The sequence below is a fragment of the Polyodon spathula genome, chromosome 8 (genome assembly GCF_017654505.1).
Source record: "Polyodon spathula isolate WHYD16114869_AA chromosome 8, ASM1765450v1, whole genome shotgun sequence".
NCBI lineage: Eukaryota > Metazoa > Chordata > Actinopteri > Acipenseriformes > Polyodontidae > Polyodon > Polyodon spathula.
Window position 1 is genome coordinate 10,725,259 of NC_054541.1, and position 19,321 is coordinate 10,744,579.

Below are 19,321 nucleotides of genomic sequence, written 5' to 3' on the forward strand. Positions count from 1 at the left end.
ATGAAGGTCTTAGGGAAAATTGGTAGTTTTACATAAAGCACTTGATTTTGTTTTGCTAGTATTAAGCGTCATAACTGATAAATGAATACAGTTTGAAACAACAACAACAAAAAAATGCCTTTAGATACATGCCTAAATGTGTATATTGTTTTGTTCGTTTACCGAAAATACTGCGTACCCTGTTGACTGGGATGTACACCAGCAGCATTTTTCAGCAGTTTTCTCACTGGCGTCCCATTGAAGTTAAAATCTTTAATGTGTCAGTTAAGGTGCAATTTTTTTTTTTTTTTTTTTTTTTTTACTGTGATTGTTTCTTTATTTCTTTACTTATTAATGCCACACTTGTAACGATGTTGTAATTCAGCTTTGGTTAAGAGAAACATTCTCATGTGGATGTGTGTTTGTGAAAATCGATGTTTGTATGCTACACGTTTAACAAACAAAAAAAAAACAGACAGAGGCCTCACAGAGGAATAATGCAACTTCTAAATGAGTTAACAGCAAACAGGGGCTGCTTAGTCTGTTGCTGTACGTGGCAGTCCTGTGGGCAGCTGTACCATGGGAGTGTTGGTTGCCCATCGTGTATAAGCCCTGTTACCTGCCCTGAGTGGGTTTGAAAGAAGACCTTTGTTGTCATTGAAACCATGGTGACTAATTTTGACTTCACTGCTTTCTCTGATCTCCAGCACTACTGCCATGCTGTTTAAACTGTAGTGCCAAACTCAAATGGAAACAACTTTGCTGAACTGCCTGTGCCTGGTAACCAGTTTGCCCATCATCAGCACTCAAAGGCCCAGTTTGATCCAATGTTCTATAGACACATTCGCCTTATTGTTACACCTCATGGCAAGATATTGTATGCCCTGTGTGTTTTTTTCAGAAATCACAAGGTAGCTAAACTACAGCATGGCAACTACTGATTGTTTTACTAGAACAAAATGCACAATGATGCCGACATTTTATTTACCACAAGAAATAACAGCACAAAGAGTTAATCAGCTTGCTGTGTTTGGCTGTCAGACAGCTATGTCATTTTACACCCTGTACTGTGACAATAGTGTGATTATTTTAATCATGTTACATGACTTGTTGCAAAAGCCGATTTTTTTTAGTTCCTATAGTAATGCTGTTTTATTTTGAAAAGCTCTTTATAATGTAAAATTGTAATAACTGTAAACCATTGGTAAGAGAGAGAACACTATGATTTGACCATTGACCAAATATGAATGTTTTATCTACATGTAAATTGTACTGCATTGCCTGTTAGTAAAATGTTTTTTTTTTTTTTTTTTTTTTTGTTTTGTTTTGTTTTGTTTGTTTTTTGGTACTGTTTAATATTAAAATAATAAAATCACCTTTCACCTTCTGTGTTGCTTTGTTGCCAAGAGTTCTGTTGAATAGAGCCTGAAACTTCTGACTATGGATGTCTGTTTTTGAATTCAAGTTTAATTTTGGTGTTTTTGATGTAGTCACCGATCTAATTTTGAAAGAGGCCGGGTCTGAATTGCAGGGGTAGTGGTTTGGGTCAGTGCTATTGAGATACCTGAAGAAGCCCACATATGCTGTCAGGCTGTAAGCAGGTCTATTGGTGCCTAACCTCTCATAAACAATACATTCACAAGTGCTTTTAAACAAGAAGCGTTAGCCAATGCTGTTCTGATGGACCTTAAAATAAATTACAATTAAAAAAAAAAAAAAAAAAAAAAACTTTGAATAATGATAATAATTTCCTGCCTCTGACGTTTTTTCATAAGTAACACAATAGGCCTACACAATATATGATTAAGTTAAGAAATAAGGTGATATATGCAGAAAAAAACATGCAAAAATCAATGCACCAAAATGATGTTACTGTAGTATATATTCAGTATTCTCTGATCACTCCCCATGAGGTATGAATAAGCACACATTTACAGTGTTTCAAAAACAACCTGTGATAACCTGAATTTGAAAAAGCAAAACGTTTTTCGACTATACCGAAACGCGCTTAGTACCAATCTATTTCCCTCGGTGCTTGCCGTAGTCGGCAGGTCCTTTTGCATGTTTGTGTGAGCAGAAGTAAAGCAGACGAGACGGGTAAGTGGCTTTTGAAATGTACTTTAAAAGTAAGCTTCATTCACTGGAAACAGATACGACACCTGCAGTGTTAACGAGGACCTTTCAAATGATCGTTAAAATATTTAAAACGGGTTCTCCGGTTTGACAGTTTTAAACAAAAAACAAAAAAATAACACAAAGACACAGCTCAGAATACATCCGGAGTTTATTATTATTATTATTATATTATTATTATTAATGTTTGTTTGTGTAGTTGTATACTGGACACAGTCACGCACAGGGCACTAAATGTCGTCACAAGGTACGTGCTCCCCCAACCCCAACCCCAACCCTAACCCTAACTTGTCCAGTCCTTTGATTGCCTAGACCTGGACACTATTGTTTATTCGTGCGGTGCTAAAGTTCAGTTACAGATACAGAATTTAGCTGCACTGCAAAATAACCTAACGCATGTTGTCAACATTTAAATGCAAAACATTTTAAACATCTAATGTTGCCATTTACATTTTAAACATCATACTTTGTTGTGTTGATAGAGTCGCATGATGATCCTGACGTCCCACGCGCTGTTCCTCAGAAAGTGGGTTTTCCAGGAAGGCACGCGGCTGTTCAGGAGGAAAACGCAGGGCAGCATGGTGTTGACCGCAAGGTCGAGGCTACCATCATTTGCAAATATAGAACGAGAGCCTGTGATAACCAGCAGCGTCGGATACTTCTCCACTAGCTGTGTTAATTGTGCAAAGTCCAGAGAACTCAAAACCAAAAGGGACATTTCAGAAAAGAAGCTGGTAAGTAAAATGTTAGGTCAAATGGGGACACCTCAGTTGAACGCATGTCCCCAGAGTTATTGAGGTGGCAGTGTTACTAACCTAGGATGGGTCATTTAATTAAAACGTATTGCAGATATATTGATGTTGTGTTATGGGTTTCTTAACTGAGGTCTTGTAGTTCTGAAGTGTTGTTTTGCTGTCCGCAGACTCGCTACTTTGTGGATCATCGCAGAGTGAGTTTGACAGGGGGAAAGGGAGGCAAAGGAGCAAGCACTTTCCACAGTGAGCCTCGCAAAGAGTTTGGAGGGCCAGATGGTGGAAATGGAGGAGATGGGGGGGCCATCATCATAAAAGGTATGCATTTATTGATATTCCAGCGTGCGTGCATGCATGAGCAACCTGGTCACGTTAAGGCTCAATGTAGATTTAGGTTAGTGTGAGAGCTGTTTCTGCAACAATGATGTAATTTATTTTTATTTTTTTTCTTCTTCTTACTCCATCAACGCTGTTTCAGTTGACCAACAAATCAAGTCTCTGTCGCTGGTTGCGCCACTATATCGCGGTATGGACGGAGAATCTGGGGGAAGCAAAAACTGCTATGGACGAAATGCGGACCATACCTACATTAGAGTAAGTGTCTTGGTGTCCAATGTATTTTATTTGTTTTAGTTGCACACTGTCATGTAGATTACATGTAGGTTTTTTTTTTTTTTTTGTGTCACAGGTGCCTTTAGGTACCATAGCGAAGGAGGATGGGGCAGTGGTGGCAGACCTCTCCAAACATGGCCAGGAGTATGTGGCTGCATTTGGTGGAACAGGTGGTAAAGGTAACCGGTTCTTTCTGTCCAATGAGAACCGGGCACCGATGAAAGCCACTCCAGGGGAGCACGGGCAAGAGCGGGTATTGCACCTGGAGCTCCGAACCATGGCACACGCTGGGATGGTAGATATCTGACAGTTCTCCTTGCAAAAAGCAACATTCAAGGGTTGAAAAAAGAAAAAAGATACAGTTTTATTTAGTTCTTCCTTAGTGTGCTGTGGATATTTCACTTAACATGTCTGTTTCTTTTCTGAAATGTGCATTTACCTTTCTCTTTCTCCTAATGTCAGATTCTTTGTTTTCCAGGTTGGATTTCCCAATGCTGGAAAGTCATCACTTTTGCGAGCAATCTCAAACGCTAAACCAGCCGTAGCTGCTTATCCATTCACTACACTCAATCCACACGTTGGAATCGTTCAGTATCAGGACCACGAGCAAGTGGCAGGTATTATTAACATTCAAAATGTGTATCTATTTACTAAATACAGTTTTCGCTTTCAGTTTTTCATTTGAAAGTACATTTTAAGTAAAACTTGTTTCAGGTCCCCCCCCCCCACTTCATTTAATGTTCTGTTCAGTAGGAAAAAAGATAATCTTGCATGAGCCCCTCAAAATAACAATGAAGTACTGTTTGAGCAATCTTTCTTTGTAATACCAATTTGGTACCAGGCCAGAATGCCTTTTAAAAATATGCCTGTTGTTTTCAGCTGAAGGATACATACTGTAAATGGATGTGCCGGTAGCGATTGGCAAAACAGATTTAATGACATATTAACTCAACAAAGGAATCATCCATACATACATTTTACACTAACATGAACAGCCCTTTTTACTGTCATTTATTAACATGTTAATTGCACATTTAACTATCCTTTTACTATGTGTTAATTGTAGCTGTCTAATGTGTTAATACAGATTATTATTTTTTAAGTTGCTGACATTCCTGGGATCATCCAAGGAGCGCACAGGAACCGCGGCCTGGGGATCTCCTTCCTGCGCCACATTGAGCGCTGCCGGTTCCTGCTGTTTGTTCTGGACCTGTCTGGACCTGACCCGTGGGCCCAGCTGCAGGACCTAAGGTTTGAACTGGAGCAGTATGAGACCGGGCTGTCCAAGCGGTCGCAGGCCATCGTAGGGAATAAGATTGACCTCCCCGAGGCCCGAGCCAACCTGTCTGCCCTGCAGAGCCGAGTGCCCCAGCGCATCATCCCCGTATCCGCACTCAATGGGCACAACGTGGAGGAACTCATACTGCACATCCGGCAGCTCTACGATGGGTACCTCCAGACAGAGGAGAGTGCAGGGGGGCAGCCTGTCAGGTGGTAAAGAGTATTACCTTCACATTGGCAAATAATGGGCGTGGAGGACACAACTATATCTGAGGAATTATTTGAATGCTTTGATAAATGATTAAAATTGTTAAGACTTCCTGTGGTTTTATGGATATTTGGATATTTTTATTTTTATATATATATATATATATATATAATCTATTTGAAATATATCATGCCTATGCATTATGTTTTTGGTGATACTATTGTTGTTTTTTTTTTCTTTAATCATTCTTTCATATTTATTAACACACGTTCTTGTAAATGACTGAATGGTGTTTTTCTTTTTCCTGTTTATTATGAGAAGTCCTTGACACACTTGAATAAAATTGCATGCAAATAGATAGTGTCCATCGTAAAAGGGTTGTTATACACCCGTTGACATTAAAACATTCACAGTACTTATTGTGACTTTGTACTGTGGTGTCTGGCCAAAGTATTTTGCAAACAGAAACAACCAAGTCAGAATAAGAGATCAGCTGCAAATAATAAAAAAAGGTAAAAAACAGGCCAGCCCTATACAGAAATATATTTTATTATGAGACCAGTTTACAAAATAGGAAGCTGTGTAAGATCCAATGAATGAAGACAAGCTCCTTTATGACATCACCATGGCAGTAATCCCATTGTTCATATTTAACCAATGAGAATGCAACATTTGGTTTTGACAGGTGCCCTGCCCCCTTTTTTAAAACCAATCGGGATCGACCAGAAGTACTGTTGTATTTTTTACAGTAAAATGGAAAATAAAACAAAGGTATAGAGTTTGTGTTGTATTCCTTATCTCAGAAAAATAAAATAAGCATTCGGGGAGGGTACAACTGTATTACAATTTACTTAAAAATGTATACAAATAAAACGAAGTGTTACTGCAAAATGATTACAAAAAAAACAAACAAGATTACAGTGTTAAAAATGGACAGTAATGTGAAGCGTTAACAAGTGCAGAGGCTGTATGTTCAGAACTATATTATCCTGATACAGAGGCTGGCTAGCGTGTATGTTAAAAGTATTTTAAAATAAGGAACCACCTGTTTAAGAAATGTAAATACTTCTTAACCCAACAAATAAAAAATAATAGGCTGCACTGTATACATTGTTAAGTTAACATTTTAAAACATTTTGCATTAGGTGTTTTACGCATCTGGATGCCCAAGCAAGTGTAAAAACAGCATCGATTGTCTCTGACATGGGGGTGCGGTTTCTTCAGTTTAAAACTTCAAAGATAATCTGCCTCAAGCCTTCACTATTTTAGACTTGTTACAATGTATTTACTTGAAATGAAAAACTTTGTGAAAAGAAGTGAAACAAACCTTGACTATTAGCGGTTGAATTTTAGACAATGTCCAGCTTTGTTAACATGTATTTAAAATTGGAAAAAAAAAAAAAAAAAGTTTTAAAATAAAAGGCTACAAACCTACTCTATTAAAATGTGCTGAACTTCATTAAATACCGTTCTGTTTCTCTTAAAAATTCATCGTAGGTTTATGCATTGGTCTGTTTATTAATTTGACCTCCCTTTGTTTTTTGACACCCCGCTATTCTGAGCAGTTATTAATAGGCTATGCACAAACGTTTTTTATTCAATTTTCTGTAAATACATAACAGCCCCATGTATGGACAACTTTTAAACAGTGAATGACATGTATGGATGCCAGATTTAATTTACATATTGTATTTTATCTAATTTCAAGATTTTTTAACATTTAGCTAAATATAACTAAATATTAACTTTCTTAGTAAGATTTAACATTTGGCTAAATATTTAACTGCCCAGCTAAATCTGGAGGTTGTATGCAAATGAGCTCCGCCCACTTTGTGGCACCCAATAGACTACTGTGTAAGGAGAAATGTTATATGCTATTATTGAGCGAGGCTATTTATACGATAAAGGACTGGGTTTTATTTATTTACGCCCACACGGCCAATTTTTTTTTTAAATCAATGTATACTTTGTTTATCATTTCCAGCTTTGAAACTGTTCTCATCCTAATTTAATGAATTACAGCAAACTCTTGAACAGCGTCTCAAAATAAAACACAGCCAGGCGGGGTTTTTTTTTTTCTTTTCTCAGACCGCCTCATGCCACTGCACCCAACGCCATTATCCCACGAGGGGACCTGTCACAAGCATCGCTGTGTGATTTGCTGCATTTTTGCACATTTTTCACATTGAATTTGGTCAGATCTTTTTATGGGTTGTAGTAGTATATAGAGGGAGTCTGAGAGAAAAAATGACACCAAAATTTGGTGCTTCTTTCATTTGTTTGGTGTGCAAGGTAATCAAACATGCAATCTTCAGGTGTGAAAAGTTATTGCCCCCTAGTTAACTCAACCCAATTAAAGGGATAATTAGGGTCAGCTGTTTGAATACTTTGGTTAACAATCAGGCCTGATTTAGGCCAGCCCTGCCCAATATAAATCTGACTAACTTTGCCCCTTACCATCAGAGTGAAGTTGTCAGCACACAGGTTCTAGAGGCACATCATGCCACGATCAAAAGAAATTCCTGAAGACCTCTGGAAAAAAGTTGTTGATGCCAACCAGTCCGGAAAAGGTTACAAAGCCATTTCTAAGGCTCTGGGGCTCCACCAAACCACAGTCAGAGCCATATTGTCCAAATGGAGAAAGTTTGGGACAGTATTGAATCTTCCCAGGAGTGTTAGTCTTGCCAAAATCTCTCCAAGAGCAAGGTGTAAAATCGTCCAGGCAGTCACAAAGAACCCTAGAACAACATCCAGGGATCTGCAGGCCTCTCTTGCCTCGGCTAAGGTCAGTGTTCATGACTCCACCATCAGAAAGACACTGGGCAAAAATGTGATTCATGGCAGAGTAGCAAGGCAGAAACCACTGCTCACTAAGAAGAACATGAATGCTCATCTCAAGTTTGCCAAAAAGCACCTGGATGATCCTCAAGAGTTCTGGAACAATGTTCTATGGACAGATGAGTCAGAAGTGGAACCTTTTGACCAACATGGGCCCTGTTATGTCTGGCAAAACCCAAACATTGCATTCCACAGTAAGAACCTCATATCAACGGTCAAGCATGGTGGTGATGTCATGATTTGGGGATGCTTTGCTGCATCAAGACCTGGACGACTTGCCATCATTGAAGGAACCATGAATTCTGCTCTGTATCAGAGAATTGAACAGGACAATGTCAGGCCATCTGTCTGTGAGCTGAAGCTGAAGTGCAGCTGGGTCATGCAGAAACACACTGATCCGAAACACACAAGCAGGTCTACATCAGAATGGTTGAAGAACAAGAAATTTAAAGTTTTGGAATGGCTTAGTTAAAGTCCTGACCTAAACCCCATTGAGAGGTTGTGGCAGGACCTGAAATGAGCAGTTTATGCTCGAAAACCCACAAATGTCACCGAATTGAAGCACTTCTGCATGAAGGAGTGGGCCAAAATTCCTACATGGTGCTGTGAGAGACTGATCAATAACTACAGGAAACGTTTGGTTGCATTTATTGCTGCTAAATGTGGTGTAACCAATTATTGAGTCTAAGTGGGCGATTACTTTTTCACACGGGGGCAGTTGGTGTTGCATAAATTTCTTTAATAAATAAATAAAATAAGTATCAACATTTTGTGTTATTTGTTCTAAATAAGTCCAACATTTTGTGTTATTTGTTCACTCATGGTCCCTTTTATCTAATATTAGATTTTGGTTCAAGATCTGATAACATTCAGTGTTAAAAAAATGCAGAAAATCAGACAGGGGCAAATACTTTTTCACAGTACTATGTACAGTAAGGTACTTTACCCTGAACTGTGTAATGCATTCTGTATTGCTGCCTTGTGCTATTGGGCCCAGGCTGTTTTTTTATAGTGAAAATGCTTCAGAACAAATAGACACCTTTGTATATGTTACAGCACTAGGGCTACCATGTGAGGTAAAAAGAACGCACATATTGCATAGAACAGTCGCCTCTTTTCATATATACAGTATATGGAAGGACTTATTTAAGTGAAAAGTGACAGTGCGCTGCACATGGCTAATTCAGGAACAGTGAAGCACATCAGCTTTATTAAGCAGTGCAGGCAGCAACAGGAGTAGCACTGAGTGCTTAGTTCGGACCTGTAAAATACCCCCAGCGTGGCTCCATCCTTTCTGCTCTTAGTGACTAATGTTTACTTTCCATTCCTGCTGACTCTGCTTCCAGACAGTAAGCGGGGACCCGATCAGCTGAGCTCAGGATATCCTACCTTGAGTCACGTTGTGACGGGTCAGATGACAGGCACTGAGTGATGAAAATAAAGGGAAGCACATAATCTATCCTGAGCTTAAAAAAATATATCAGAGCAGGAATATGTTTAAAGGCCTTTTTTCAAAGCAGATGCATGGATTGGCCTAGCAGTAGCTGGTGTTTTCTGCATTGAGGTTAGCCGGCAGTGCTGGGTAAGTGCTATAGGGAATCCTGCATGAATACTTTTTCTTTAGTATTTGCATGATGTGTTCTGTAACACTGCACTGCTCAGCAGTGCTATTCAATGAAGCTGATTATCCTTGCCATTGATATGAAAATGTACCACCATGCTCTGAACCTTTCTTCTAAGAGAATACTGCAACTATCTATCTATCTATCTATCTATCTATCTATCTATCTATCTATCTATCTCTTTGTGTTTGTGTGCACAAGTTACCAAACCTATCCGTTTTACTTTATTCGATTGTCATAAAGCTGTGCTTATAAAGTGAATATTTTGCATCGTTGAGCTACAACATTCTGTGATGCCTTGTCATAGTGGCTTCCTAACACTCCATTATGTTTGTTTGTTGTTATGCTTATTGTAATTCCAAACCGGCATACAAGGGTTCAAATTGGAGAAGAGGAGAATGTCAACATCCCAAAGGTCATTGTAAGTACCTGACGAAGCAACAATCGTGTCTGCAGTACTGGCTGAGAAGAGGAGAATGTCAACATCCCAAAGGTCATTGTAAGTACCTGACGAAGCAACAATCGTGTCTGCAGTACTGGCTGTGACTTTTCCTCTGGGGATTTTATGTTGCAGGTCGTGATATAACTGGAATGGATGATGTGTGTGAAAACTGTGCACAGGTGCTGTGGAACTACCTTCAGATGCACCACCCCCTCGCTCAGGTTTGACTGTGGTTTGGGTTTACTAATGGATTTTATTTACACTGCTGATAAAAGGAAATCTGTGTGGGATGCTCTGTATATATATATATATATATATATATATATATATATATATATATATATATATATATATATTATATATATATATAAAATTAGTTGAAAAGGGTATAACTGCAATGTACAAAATGATAACTTTTTTGGAAATACACAAAAGGTTTAAATGATAAAAAAATAAGCAAGTAAACTAAATACTGTACACGCTTTTTTAAAATCATTTAAACCTTTTGTGTACTGTACTACCAAAAAAAAAAAAAAAAGCTGAAAATTCATAATCTGTACACGCTTGGATACAGATACACCTGCCAACTGAATACCTACGATTTTATCAAAGCCAGTCGGATCTGTTGTCTGACTTGTAGTGATGGAAATTGTCATTTGTATAGAAAATCAATCACTCATGTAACAGACAATCAAAGAGCATGCATCTCTGGTTTATATTCCAACTGCTGCAAAAGCTCTCATATCAGACGCTACCAATATCACGTCCTGCAGGTGGCGCTGTTGGACAAGCTGGGTTGATCCCAGGATCCTTATGCTAAGACTGGATATGGAATATATAAAGATTGTTCACGTGTTGCTACGTCCCTTTCAGAGTGATGTGATAATTGGCCTGGGCTGCCATGATATTCGGGTTGCGGAGCGATCGGCCAGCCTGTTCCTGGAGGGATGGGCTCCCTGGTTGTTGTTTACAGGATACCTGGGGAACCAGACTGCAGGTGACAATCAGGCTGAATCTAGTAAAATGCATTTCATCTGCTAATAGTACCGGCCGTGCAAGTAGTTTGTTGACTACTAGTTGTGGTCTATGGGGTGCCACATGTAAGAAAAACCATTAACATGTCTTTTTTCCCAGATTTATAAATGTTGTGAAAATATATATATTTATGTGTACATTGAGATATAATTTATAAATCTAGTTACAAGATTTAACATTTTGCTAAATATTTAACTAAATCTTAAATCTCTTAACAAGATTTAGCATTTAGCTAAATATTCAACTAAATCTTAAATCTCTTAACAAGAGTTAACATTTAACTAATTCTTAAATCTCAGCTAGTTTTAAAATTTAGCTAAATATTTAACTAAATAAATCTCTTAACAAGATTTAACATTTAGCTCAATATTTAACTTGGCAGCTAAATCTGGAGTTTGTATGCAAATGAGCTCCGTCCGCTTTGTGCTTAAATGCGATATGATTGTCTCTTGTAATGCTGAAATTTGCATATTTCCCTTTTTTTTTTTTTTTTTTTTTTTTTTTTATACATGGTACCCTATAGTGGTCCACTTTGTATGTATTATTAATCATTTTTATCATATTTTTAACAGGTGTCTGGCAGCGTCCAGAAGCTGAAATCTTCACCGATGTTGCTGTTAAAATGGGAGTCCCCAGGGACAGGATATTGCTTGAGACTGGAGCCACCAATACAGGGGAGAACATCAGGTTTTCTTTTCAAGTACTGATGGAGCAAAGTATTCCAGGTAAGATACAGCACTGTACAGCCTTCAGTTTAACAAGACACAAAGTGGTGACCCAGTGCATGCATGGTGGTGTAAGGCTAGCAATGATCCACAAGGAGGCATTGCAGTTAAAATACTGGAAGTTGTGCAGAAGGAAATGTTTTGTTTCGGTGGGCCCTATTTATCAATCTTTTACTGACGTATAAATTCATGAAACATTCTTGTCTGCAGACTGTGTGTTTCTCGAGGACATGTATGGACTTGAATGCTTGAGTAGGATTAATTGCACCCTCGGCCCCTGGGGGAGGTCTGTGACAATGAACAGGGCTGACAGCTGGGTTCACTTAAACTGGTTAAACAGGACCTATTATCAGTGCACAAAACATTGAAGCATTACTGAACAAAATGGTTTGTTTTATACAATAATCTAATTAATTACTGTACTTGAGCATTTTCATTTTTAAATGAAAAAAAAAGATGGGTGGATAATTAATAAAGTACAATACAATGGAATTGCATTTGTAAATAGCACCCTTCATGCCATGGCCTCCCAGAGCACTGTACAAAATTAAAGACAAAACAAGAGAGCTCATATGTGCAATACACTCCAGCTAGAACCAATTATATAAAACCACGTGCCACTGTCAGCACCGAGACAGATTTTTGTCAAGCATTTTCTGTGTGCAGTTAGATATCTTCAGGAAACAGTGGCTCAGTAATGTGTTCATTATTAAAAAGTTTCAGCATAGATTATTATTGTTATTATTATTTTTTTTTTTAATGTAATCAAGCTTGCAGGGTAATACTGGTCCAGCAGCCATTCATGGAGCGGCGGGTGTATGCAACCTTCCTGCAGCAGTGGCCTGGAGAGAACACACAAGCCATCGTCACCTCCCCTGAGGTCCAGCTCCAAAGCTTCCCCAACCACCAAGTGGGCAGCATGCAGGACCTCATTGGATACATGTTAGGTAAGGGGAAAACTTCACCTTGGTGGCGCAGCCATCCACTAGCGCCATAGTGCCTTTCAACACCGGCTGCTGGACACAAGCAAGGTCTCAGACTAGCCCCCAGTGCACCTGAACCCACATCACAACACTGGCACAAGAGAGGCCGGAGAGAGGCGCAGGACTGATTGGCAGCTGTTCAGGTCACAGAGCTCTCGTGGCATCTGCTGAGCATTCTTCTTGGGAACAGATGCATTGTAGATGCAGTGTAAATTACTAATAGAGTGTGTTTAGACTTAGTAAGAGAGAAGTGCTGCTCACTGCATAGCTTGGAAGTAGAGTATCTATCTCATTACAGTGATCACAAGGGGGGAGGGGTGGGTATAGATATTAAAAGCCATGCTTTGCTTTTGCGGAAGCAAAAGTATTGCAAATGTTACTATCTTTAACTGTATCCAAATAATTGAGCTTAAATTGAACTACTGGTATAGCTTTTAGTCTTTTTTTATTTTTTATTTTTTACTTTATAGGTATTCTTGAAAGAATCCGGGATTATCCTCAGAAAGGCTTTCAGGTGGAACAGGAGATCTCGTCTGAAGCTCTAGGCGCCTATCAGTGGTTCTTACAAGCAGGCTATAGTCCTAAATAAAGTGGCACAAGTTAAAGGATTGTCTTTTTTTCTGGTCTTAATACTTTATCTCAGGATTTAGCTGTGCTGCTGTTTAGATCAATGAAACAGACCCTGTTATGTCTAAAAATGTGCTGCTTAACATACTCACACGTGGAAGGTTGAGGCTTCAACTCGCTGTCAAATTGCTGTTCTGGATCAATGCAAAAGAAACATACAGTGCTATGCTGTAGGTGAGGAAATGAAGAATGCTACCCAGTCCCTTGTGCATTCTGAGCACTTGTGGAAGTGAAATTAAGTGTCAGTGCTTTCCAGCATCTAAATGATTTTATTAACAACAACAAAAAAACCTACATGCCCATGTTTATTAAAAAAAAACTGTTTTGAATAAATTATATTCAACTGTTAATGAGCATCATAATTGGTCCCATGGAATCCTGCTGTAACCGAGGCAGCTGCTGTGTGTGCTCAGAATCCTAGCAGCAGGTCAGTTGCTCCTGGTGGGTTAGCCTCACTTAGCCCATGCTGAGTGGTCTGCAATATTCAGCTTGAATGATGTAGTCCTTCCGTGTGAATAGAGTGTAGTTTTATAACTGGGTGTAAGGCAAACCAAAATGACGGAAAAGTGTGAGTGTTCAGGAGAAGGCATCAGTTGAAAGTGTACCTGTTGATTTCGTTTCTTCCAGTTTTATCTTTGAGTTCTGATTGTGTGTTTTGAAATCATAGACTACAAACCACAGATAAAGTATTGTAACACATTTGAACGAAAAACAAAAATAAAACATGACAAAGTGAAACAGTGGAACTGAAATACTGTATAGTCACCTGCAGAAGGATGTATTGTTTAATTTGTCATTAAATAACTTCCAGGCAGAACATGAATCTGGTTAAATATTTTACCAGCTTTTTCACAAAATCTGTTTATTTCATCTGCTACTAATTTAACACTGTGAGTCAGACTGACTCCAATTAGACGGAATTGGGATTGGGTTTCAAGGCTAACAGAAATGTTCTCTGTGGATACAGCATGATCGCTTGTACTGTAGTTCAGCACTGCACATGTTAACCGGCTTCACAGCCTCTCCTCTCTGTTGTCATTTTATTCAAAATATCCCATTCTGCTCTTTGATGTTGGGAACTATAAGAGACATGCACTCAATGGGAAAACATGATGTGGACAGGCAGAAAAAAAGACTCACTTTAAAAACATGAGGATAATAAATACGTACTTTCATCTATACAATGGCTATGCAGATCAACAGTTTTCACAAAGAAAAGAATCATCTGCAAAACCAGGCCACCTGCCTTTGAACCCCCTTTTTACATTTGTAATTACTGCGTCTCTTAGAAATTGATTTTCTAATTGCTGCTGCTTTGGTAATTGTTATAACCCACCGCTTGCACTGCAGATGTTGAAGTGCAAAGAGATACATTTATAATAGAATCCTGGAGACCACTCTTAAATACAAAGTCCTGAAACTAATGCACCCCCTGCAGATGCATTTCCAATAGTCACTGATTGAAAGGGTGAGTCTTCAGACAGGAGAGCTGCCACTGTATCATCTGTCTAATACACCAATTACATTTTTTTTAGCATTTTTTTAAGTCCAAAGCAGATTATATAGGAAATCTTTTTGGACCTTCAAAACAGAATACTTGCAAGAGGTTTTAATATTGCAAATTTTTGTTGCATAGGTTGGAGTTAAACTAAAAGGTTTAATATTGTTGGTCAAAAAGGGAATTTTTTATTTTTTTTTCAAATAACTTCCGAACGACATAAGGGTAACACTTTTCATTAATTCATTACAGGCTACAAAAAAAAAAAAAAAAAAACTTGGATACTATTTTGTACAAACGGACGGAAAGTGCAAAAAGATGACATACCACCTTTTTTTCAAATTTAGATTTAATAACAAAAGAATGGCATCAAACTGCAGAAAGACCAGCATACAGTACATCATGATCAACACTGCAGTTTGAATGCAGCTCTGAGGCAAAGCCAAACTGCAGTCACAGTGTCCAACAGTTACATTGCACTTGAAGTGCACTAGAGTGGCAGCTTTAGTCTACTTGCTGTCCCTGTTGAATACTGAAATGGGTTAAAAGTTCAGTAATAACTATAAAGACTGTATTTAGCATGGGGTGATTCCTAGCATATATAAGGTATATGTCTGATAAAACATTTTGATAATCAGCTGTGGGAGACATGTACACAAATACAAATTTCACAGCTGAGGGAAAAAAAAAACCCAAAAAACAGTGCGTCTGAACCCTCTACCACCTATCGTGTTGAAAAGCATCTGCCCATCAGGTCTCTAGCAAGGATATGATTAGTATTCATCCCCTGACCTTTTCTATGCTCTCCTGCTGGATTGTCTTGTTGACCAACACTGCGGGTATTACTATATTAAGCTGGAAACTAAAGCCAGGTTCTGTATATGAGAAACAATCTTGGGTACTTATAGGCATGGTTGAAAACATGCCACTATCCATTCCATTCTGAATATAAGCTGTCAATGCTACAGCTCACTGGGTCTGTAGCCTACACCAATTTAAAGCTGTGTCACTTTTTAACCGCATCAATGTGCTCACTCGTGTCATATTTAACACAATAAATGGTTCCCTGTCTGTCTCTGGCAGTGAAATAAGATAAAGTAAGTTTATTGTTTGAAAGAGATAGAGGTGGGAGAGGGTACAGTAAAACAAAATGGCACATTACTTTCTTTTATTTATTAAAAAAAAAACTCTGGGAGATGACATCATTAATTAGCATACTGTTGTGTTCATCTAAACACGATGTAGATTAAAACAAAAGCACAAATGACAACCATGTCACAAACAGCAGTACAGCCTGGGCCCTGGCATTATCTCTATCCAGTGGTAAAATATTCATGTGCAGACAATGATGGTGCACTGGCCTTCCAAGTATTACATAGTTCATTGCTCATTGTGCATTCTCAATGTACCGATTCAGTCCACTGTCCAAACTTGTCTGAACTGCAGGCTATACTGCATCCCACAGTTCTTGATTAAATTTCAGAGCGTAATTAAAAATGTTTATCTTAGAGGTTAACTAACATTCCATACTGAATATATAAGATACTCTTTCCCTTCCATACAGATATAATGTCATACTGTTCACTGCTTGGGTCACATCTTCCTGCAAAACTTAAAGGGCTCTGTCCTTTGCTGTCATGTGTTACATCCCATATGATCAAAAGAGGAACTACGGCACAACTGTGTAATGAAGAACCCTTTTTGGATGAGCCATTCGCAGTTATGTACTTCGTAAACTAGCCTTCATTTTAAGCTTCTTCGGGCACAGAAGCTTCATGAAAGCCTTCCTGAAACTGTAGTGGCACAGTAGGTACAGGACAGGGTTGATGGCTGAGTTGATCCAAAGCAACCAGAAGGACACCTCGTACCAGTACCTGGAGATGCAGCTGTCATTGCAGGCAGCCCGAATAATCATCAGCAAGGTGTATGGGGCCCAACAGACCCCAAATGTGCAAACAATGATGGCCAGAGATTTGGCCACCTTCTTATCCCTTAGTAGCCTGAAATGTTGGGCACTGGTCTGTGAAATGGCCCTCGTCCTTTTGCTCATCGAGAGCAGTCTCTGGGAGAACTCGCCACCTTTACTTTTCTCGGGTCCTTTCTCTTTGGGTGCCAGGTCTCCAGGATTCATCAAGTCTGATGTCTCAGCTTTGCCCTCCAGCTCCAGACATGGACCCATTGGCACTGATGTCATAGTTTTGCTTTGGCTCAGCTCCTTGTCTTGTGTACTGAGTTCAGAGAGTGGATCTGGGCTGCTTCCTTTGGGCTCGCCGCCCTGTGTCTCCTTGTTCAATGCATGTCGAGACTGGGTCCGCTGGTGGATGTTCAGGTATATGCTCACATTGAAGAAGGTCACACTGATGAAGGGGGTGAAGAACTCCACAGTGGACACTGTGATCAGAAAGTACCAGTTGTAGTAGAATTCAGCATAGCACTCCTCCTTTTCAACAATGCTGTGGCCGGCAATGTGCTCCCATGCCATGATAGCAGGTCCATATAATAGGAACGCTAGGACCCAAACCAGAACCATCTTGGAAACAGCATGTAAAGTCTTTCTTTGCTGGGCTCTGTATGCAACCTGTGTAAACAAAAAAGCAAGCAGAGTGTTGCCAACTTTACTTATTGCATCTGTTAAGATAAAGTACTGAATACAGTTGTAAGAAGCTGTAGATGCCTGATAGCTGGGAAGTTTTTAATAATACTATTGATATCAACTGCTCAAACAACGTGTGAGTGAAAACTACAGCTAGCATTCTTAACCTACATTGCTAAATAAAAACTGAGGAACAGACTGCTGATGCAAAATGATGGTTATCTTGGAGTTGCAGTTTGAGAATATATTAATTAATAATGATGTTAACAAGAAGAAGAAGAAAAAAAAAAGTAGCAGTATATTCTGGCTACATTGGCATGTTTAAATAACCAGAGGAATTATTGAAGGCCATGACCCCTAGACCACTCCATTGCTTTATTGGGATTCACTCTGAAAGAGCCTGAGCAATGCACTATAGTACCAGCATGTGGGGAATTGGTTTATTCTAGGAAATCACTTTTCTGCAAAGCTGCTACAATATTTGACTGACCTTTAAATAGATAAGCTCGGTGTGGAGTCTGAACAAATTATTTCAGCTGCCAATGGAATTGAGGGCATCTATTACAATCGGTCACAAAGCTCCCAGGCATCTTTACAACCAGGTTATACAAACCCATTCAAACGCTTAACATTTGATTTTGATGTAAATGTCAGACAACACAATAAAAAGTGTTTCACAGCTATTCCATAAATATCCACTTGTTGAACAAGGAGGAAGAGGTTGCTTGTTTGATAGCGATCTCAATTCAGAGTCATCAGGCTACAACTTTGAACCCTGCTTGCAAAGGCATTATGTTCCATTATGTTGTTGTGGAATATGTCATTATGAATAGCTGGCAAATTGGCCATCACAAGGTAATTTAATCTAATTATTGAGAACCAATTTGTCTTGTTTCCAGCAGTAGATGAATAGATGTGGGCAATGTTTGTAAGCTCTAATATTATCCATGTGGGTAGAAATCAGTGCCCTGTACTCTCTCCTGCCTAGCTCATCATACACATGTCCTTGCAATCAACACTGCTGTACTTACTGCCCGGATCACTGACAGGAATCGATCATAGCTGACCAGCACTATGTTGAACACTGAAGAGGTGCAGAGCAGGTAATCCATGACCAGCCATAGTTTACAGAGGGTCTTGCCAAAGATCCATTTCCCAGTCAGCACATAGGGGATATAGAGAGGCATGCAAAATGCTCCTGAAGGGAGGAAAGGAAGCTGCATGGTTTTAATGTCCCTGTTTCTTTTAATAACTAATACAGTAGCTGAAATGTTCCCAGTTTAAGGGAGCAAAAAAATCTGCCAACAAACTTGAGGGTTTCTCTGATAAGGCTATGAGGGGGTTCCTTTATTGTACAGCCCTGTATATGCTATTCTGGGATTACCCCGATGCAGTCAGAGGTGTTCCCTGTTAACTGCTTTAAAAATGTGTTTGTGTTCAAGTCAACCCCTTGGGTTATTATATTGGTCCATGTGTTTCATTTTTCTAGTTGATGTTAGACTGTATGCCTAAGTAATACTACACTATCAAAATCAAGGATTAAAAGGGCAGTATTTATGCCTAATATCATTTTCCCCCAGAAAATATGTACAGAACATGACTGCATTATGAGTAACATTTAACTTAAATGATGCTGTCCTTTTAATTAAAACCAAAATATAATAATAATCAAAAAGTATGGTTTCTTTCTAATAAATACAATATTAGCATTACAACTTCCCATAATAATATTAAAGAAATATTGTATCTTACCAACCAAAAAATCAGAAATTGCAAGATTTAGCAGGAAAAAGTTGTTCTGGGTCCGAAGACTTGTGTCCACCACGAATGCTAGCATGACCAGAGCGTTTCCCAACACCGTGGCGACGACCAGCAAAGCAATAAGAAAACAAATAATGATTGCCCATAGTGCAGAGTACGGACAACTAAATAAATGTCCGGGTTTACCGAATGCGTCTGACCTGTTCATCTGGTAACCATGGGAGCTGTCCAT

At 39.0% G+C, this 19,321-nt stretch overlaps 3 protein-coding genes across 3 annotated transcripts; 2 read left to right on the plus strand and 1 right to left on the minus strand.

The window, feature by feature from the left end:
* The first annotated feature begins 2,016 nt into the window (after window positions 1-2,016).
* On the plus strand, window positions 2,017-6,399 carry mtg2 (mitochondrial ribosome-associated GTPase 2). Its single transcript, XM_041256722.1, has 7 exons — window positions 2,017-2,076; window positions 2,595-2,846; window positions 3,035-3,182; window positions 3,343-3,458; window positions 3,553-3,771; window positions 3,955-4,093; window positions 4,580-6,399. The coding sequence occupies exons 2-7, from the start codon at window positions 2,601-2,603 to the stop codon at window positions 4,972-4,974; spliced, it is 1,263 nt and encodes a 420-aa protein (XP_041112656.1). The 5' UTR covers window positions 2,017-2,076; window positions 2,595-2,600; the 3' UTR covers window positions 4,975-6,399.
* Window positions 6,400-9,080: 2,681 nt separating this feature from the next.
* LOC121320234 (uncharacterized protein SCO4629-like) lies at window positions 9,081-14,042 on the plus strand. Its single transcript, XM_041258487.1, has 6 exons — window positions 9,081-9,385; window positions 10,000-10,088; window positions 10,741-10,864; window positions 11,475-11,627; window positions 12,398-12,574; window positions 13,081-14,042. Exons 2-6 carry the CDS (start codon window positions 10,017-10,019, stop codon window positions 13,197-13,199), a joined length of 645 nt encoding a protein of 214 aa, XP_041114421.1. The 5' UTR covers window positions 9,081-9,385; window positions 10,000-10,016; the 3' UTR covers window positions 13,200-14,042.
* Window positions 14,043-16,455: 2,413 nt separating this feature from the next.
* On the minus strand, window positions 16,456-19,321 carry LOC121320183 (histamine H3 receptor-like). Its single transcript, XM_041258435.1, has 3 exons — window positions 19,081-19,321; window positions 18,360-18,526; window positions 16,456-17,313 (listed from the first exon to the last, which is right to left on the minus strand). Exons 1-3 carry the CDS (start codon window positions 19,319-19,321, stop codon window positions 16,456-16,458), a joined length of 1,266 nt encoding a protein of 421 aa, XP_041114369.1.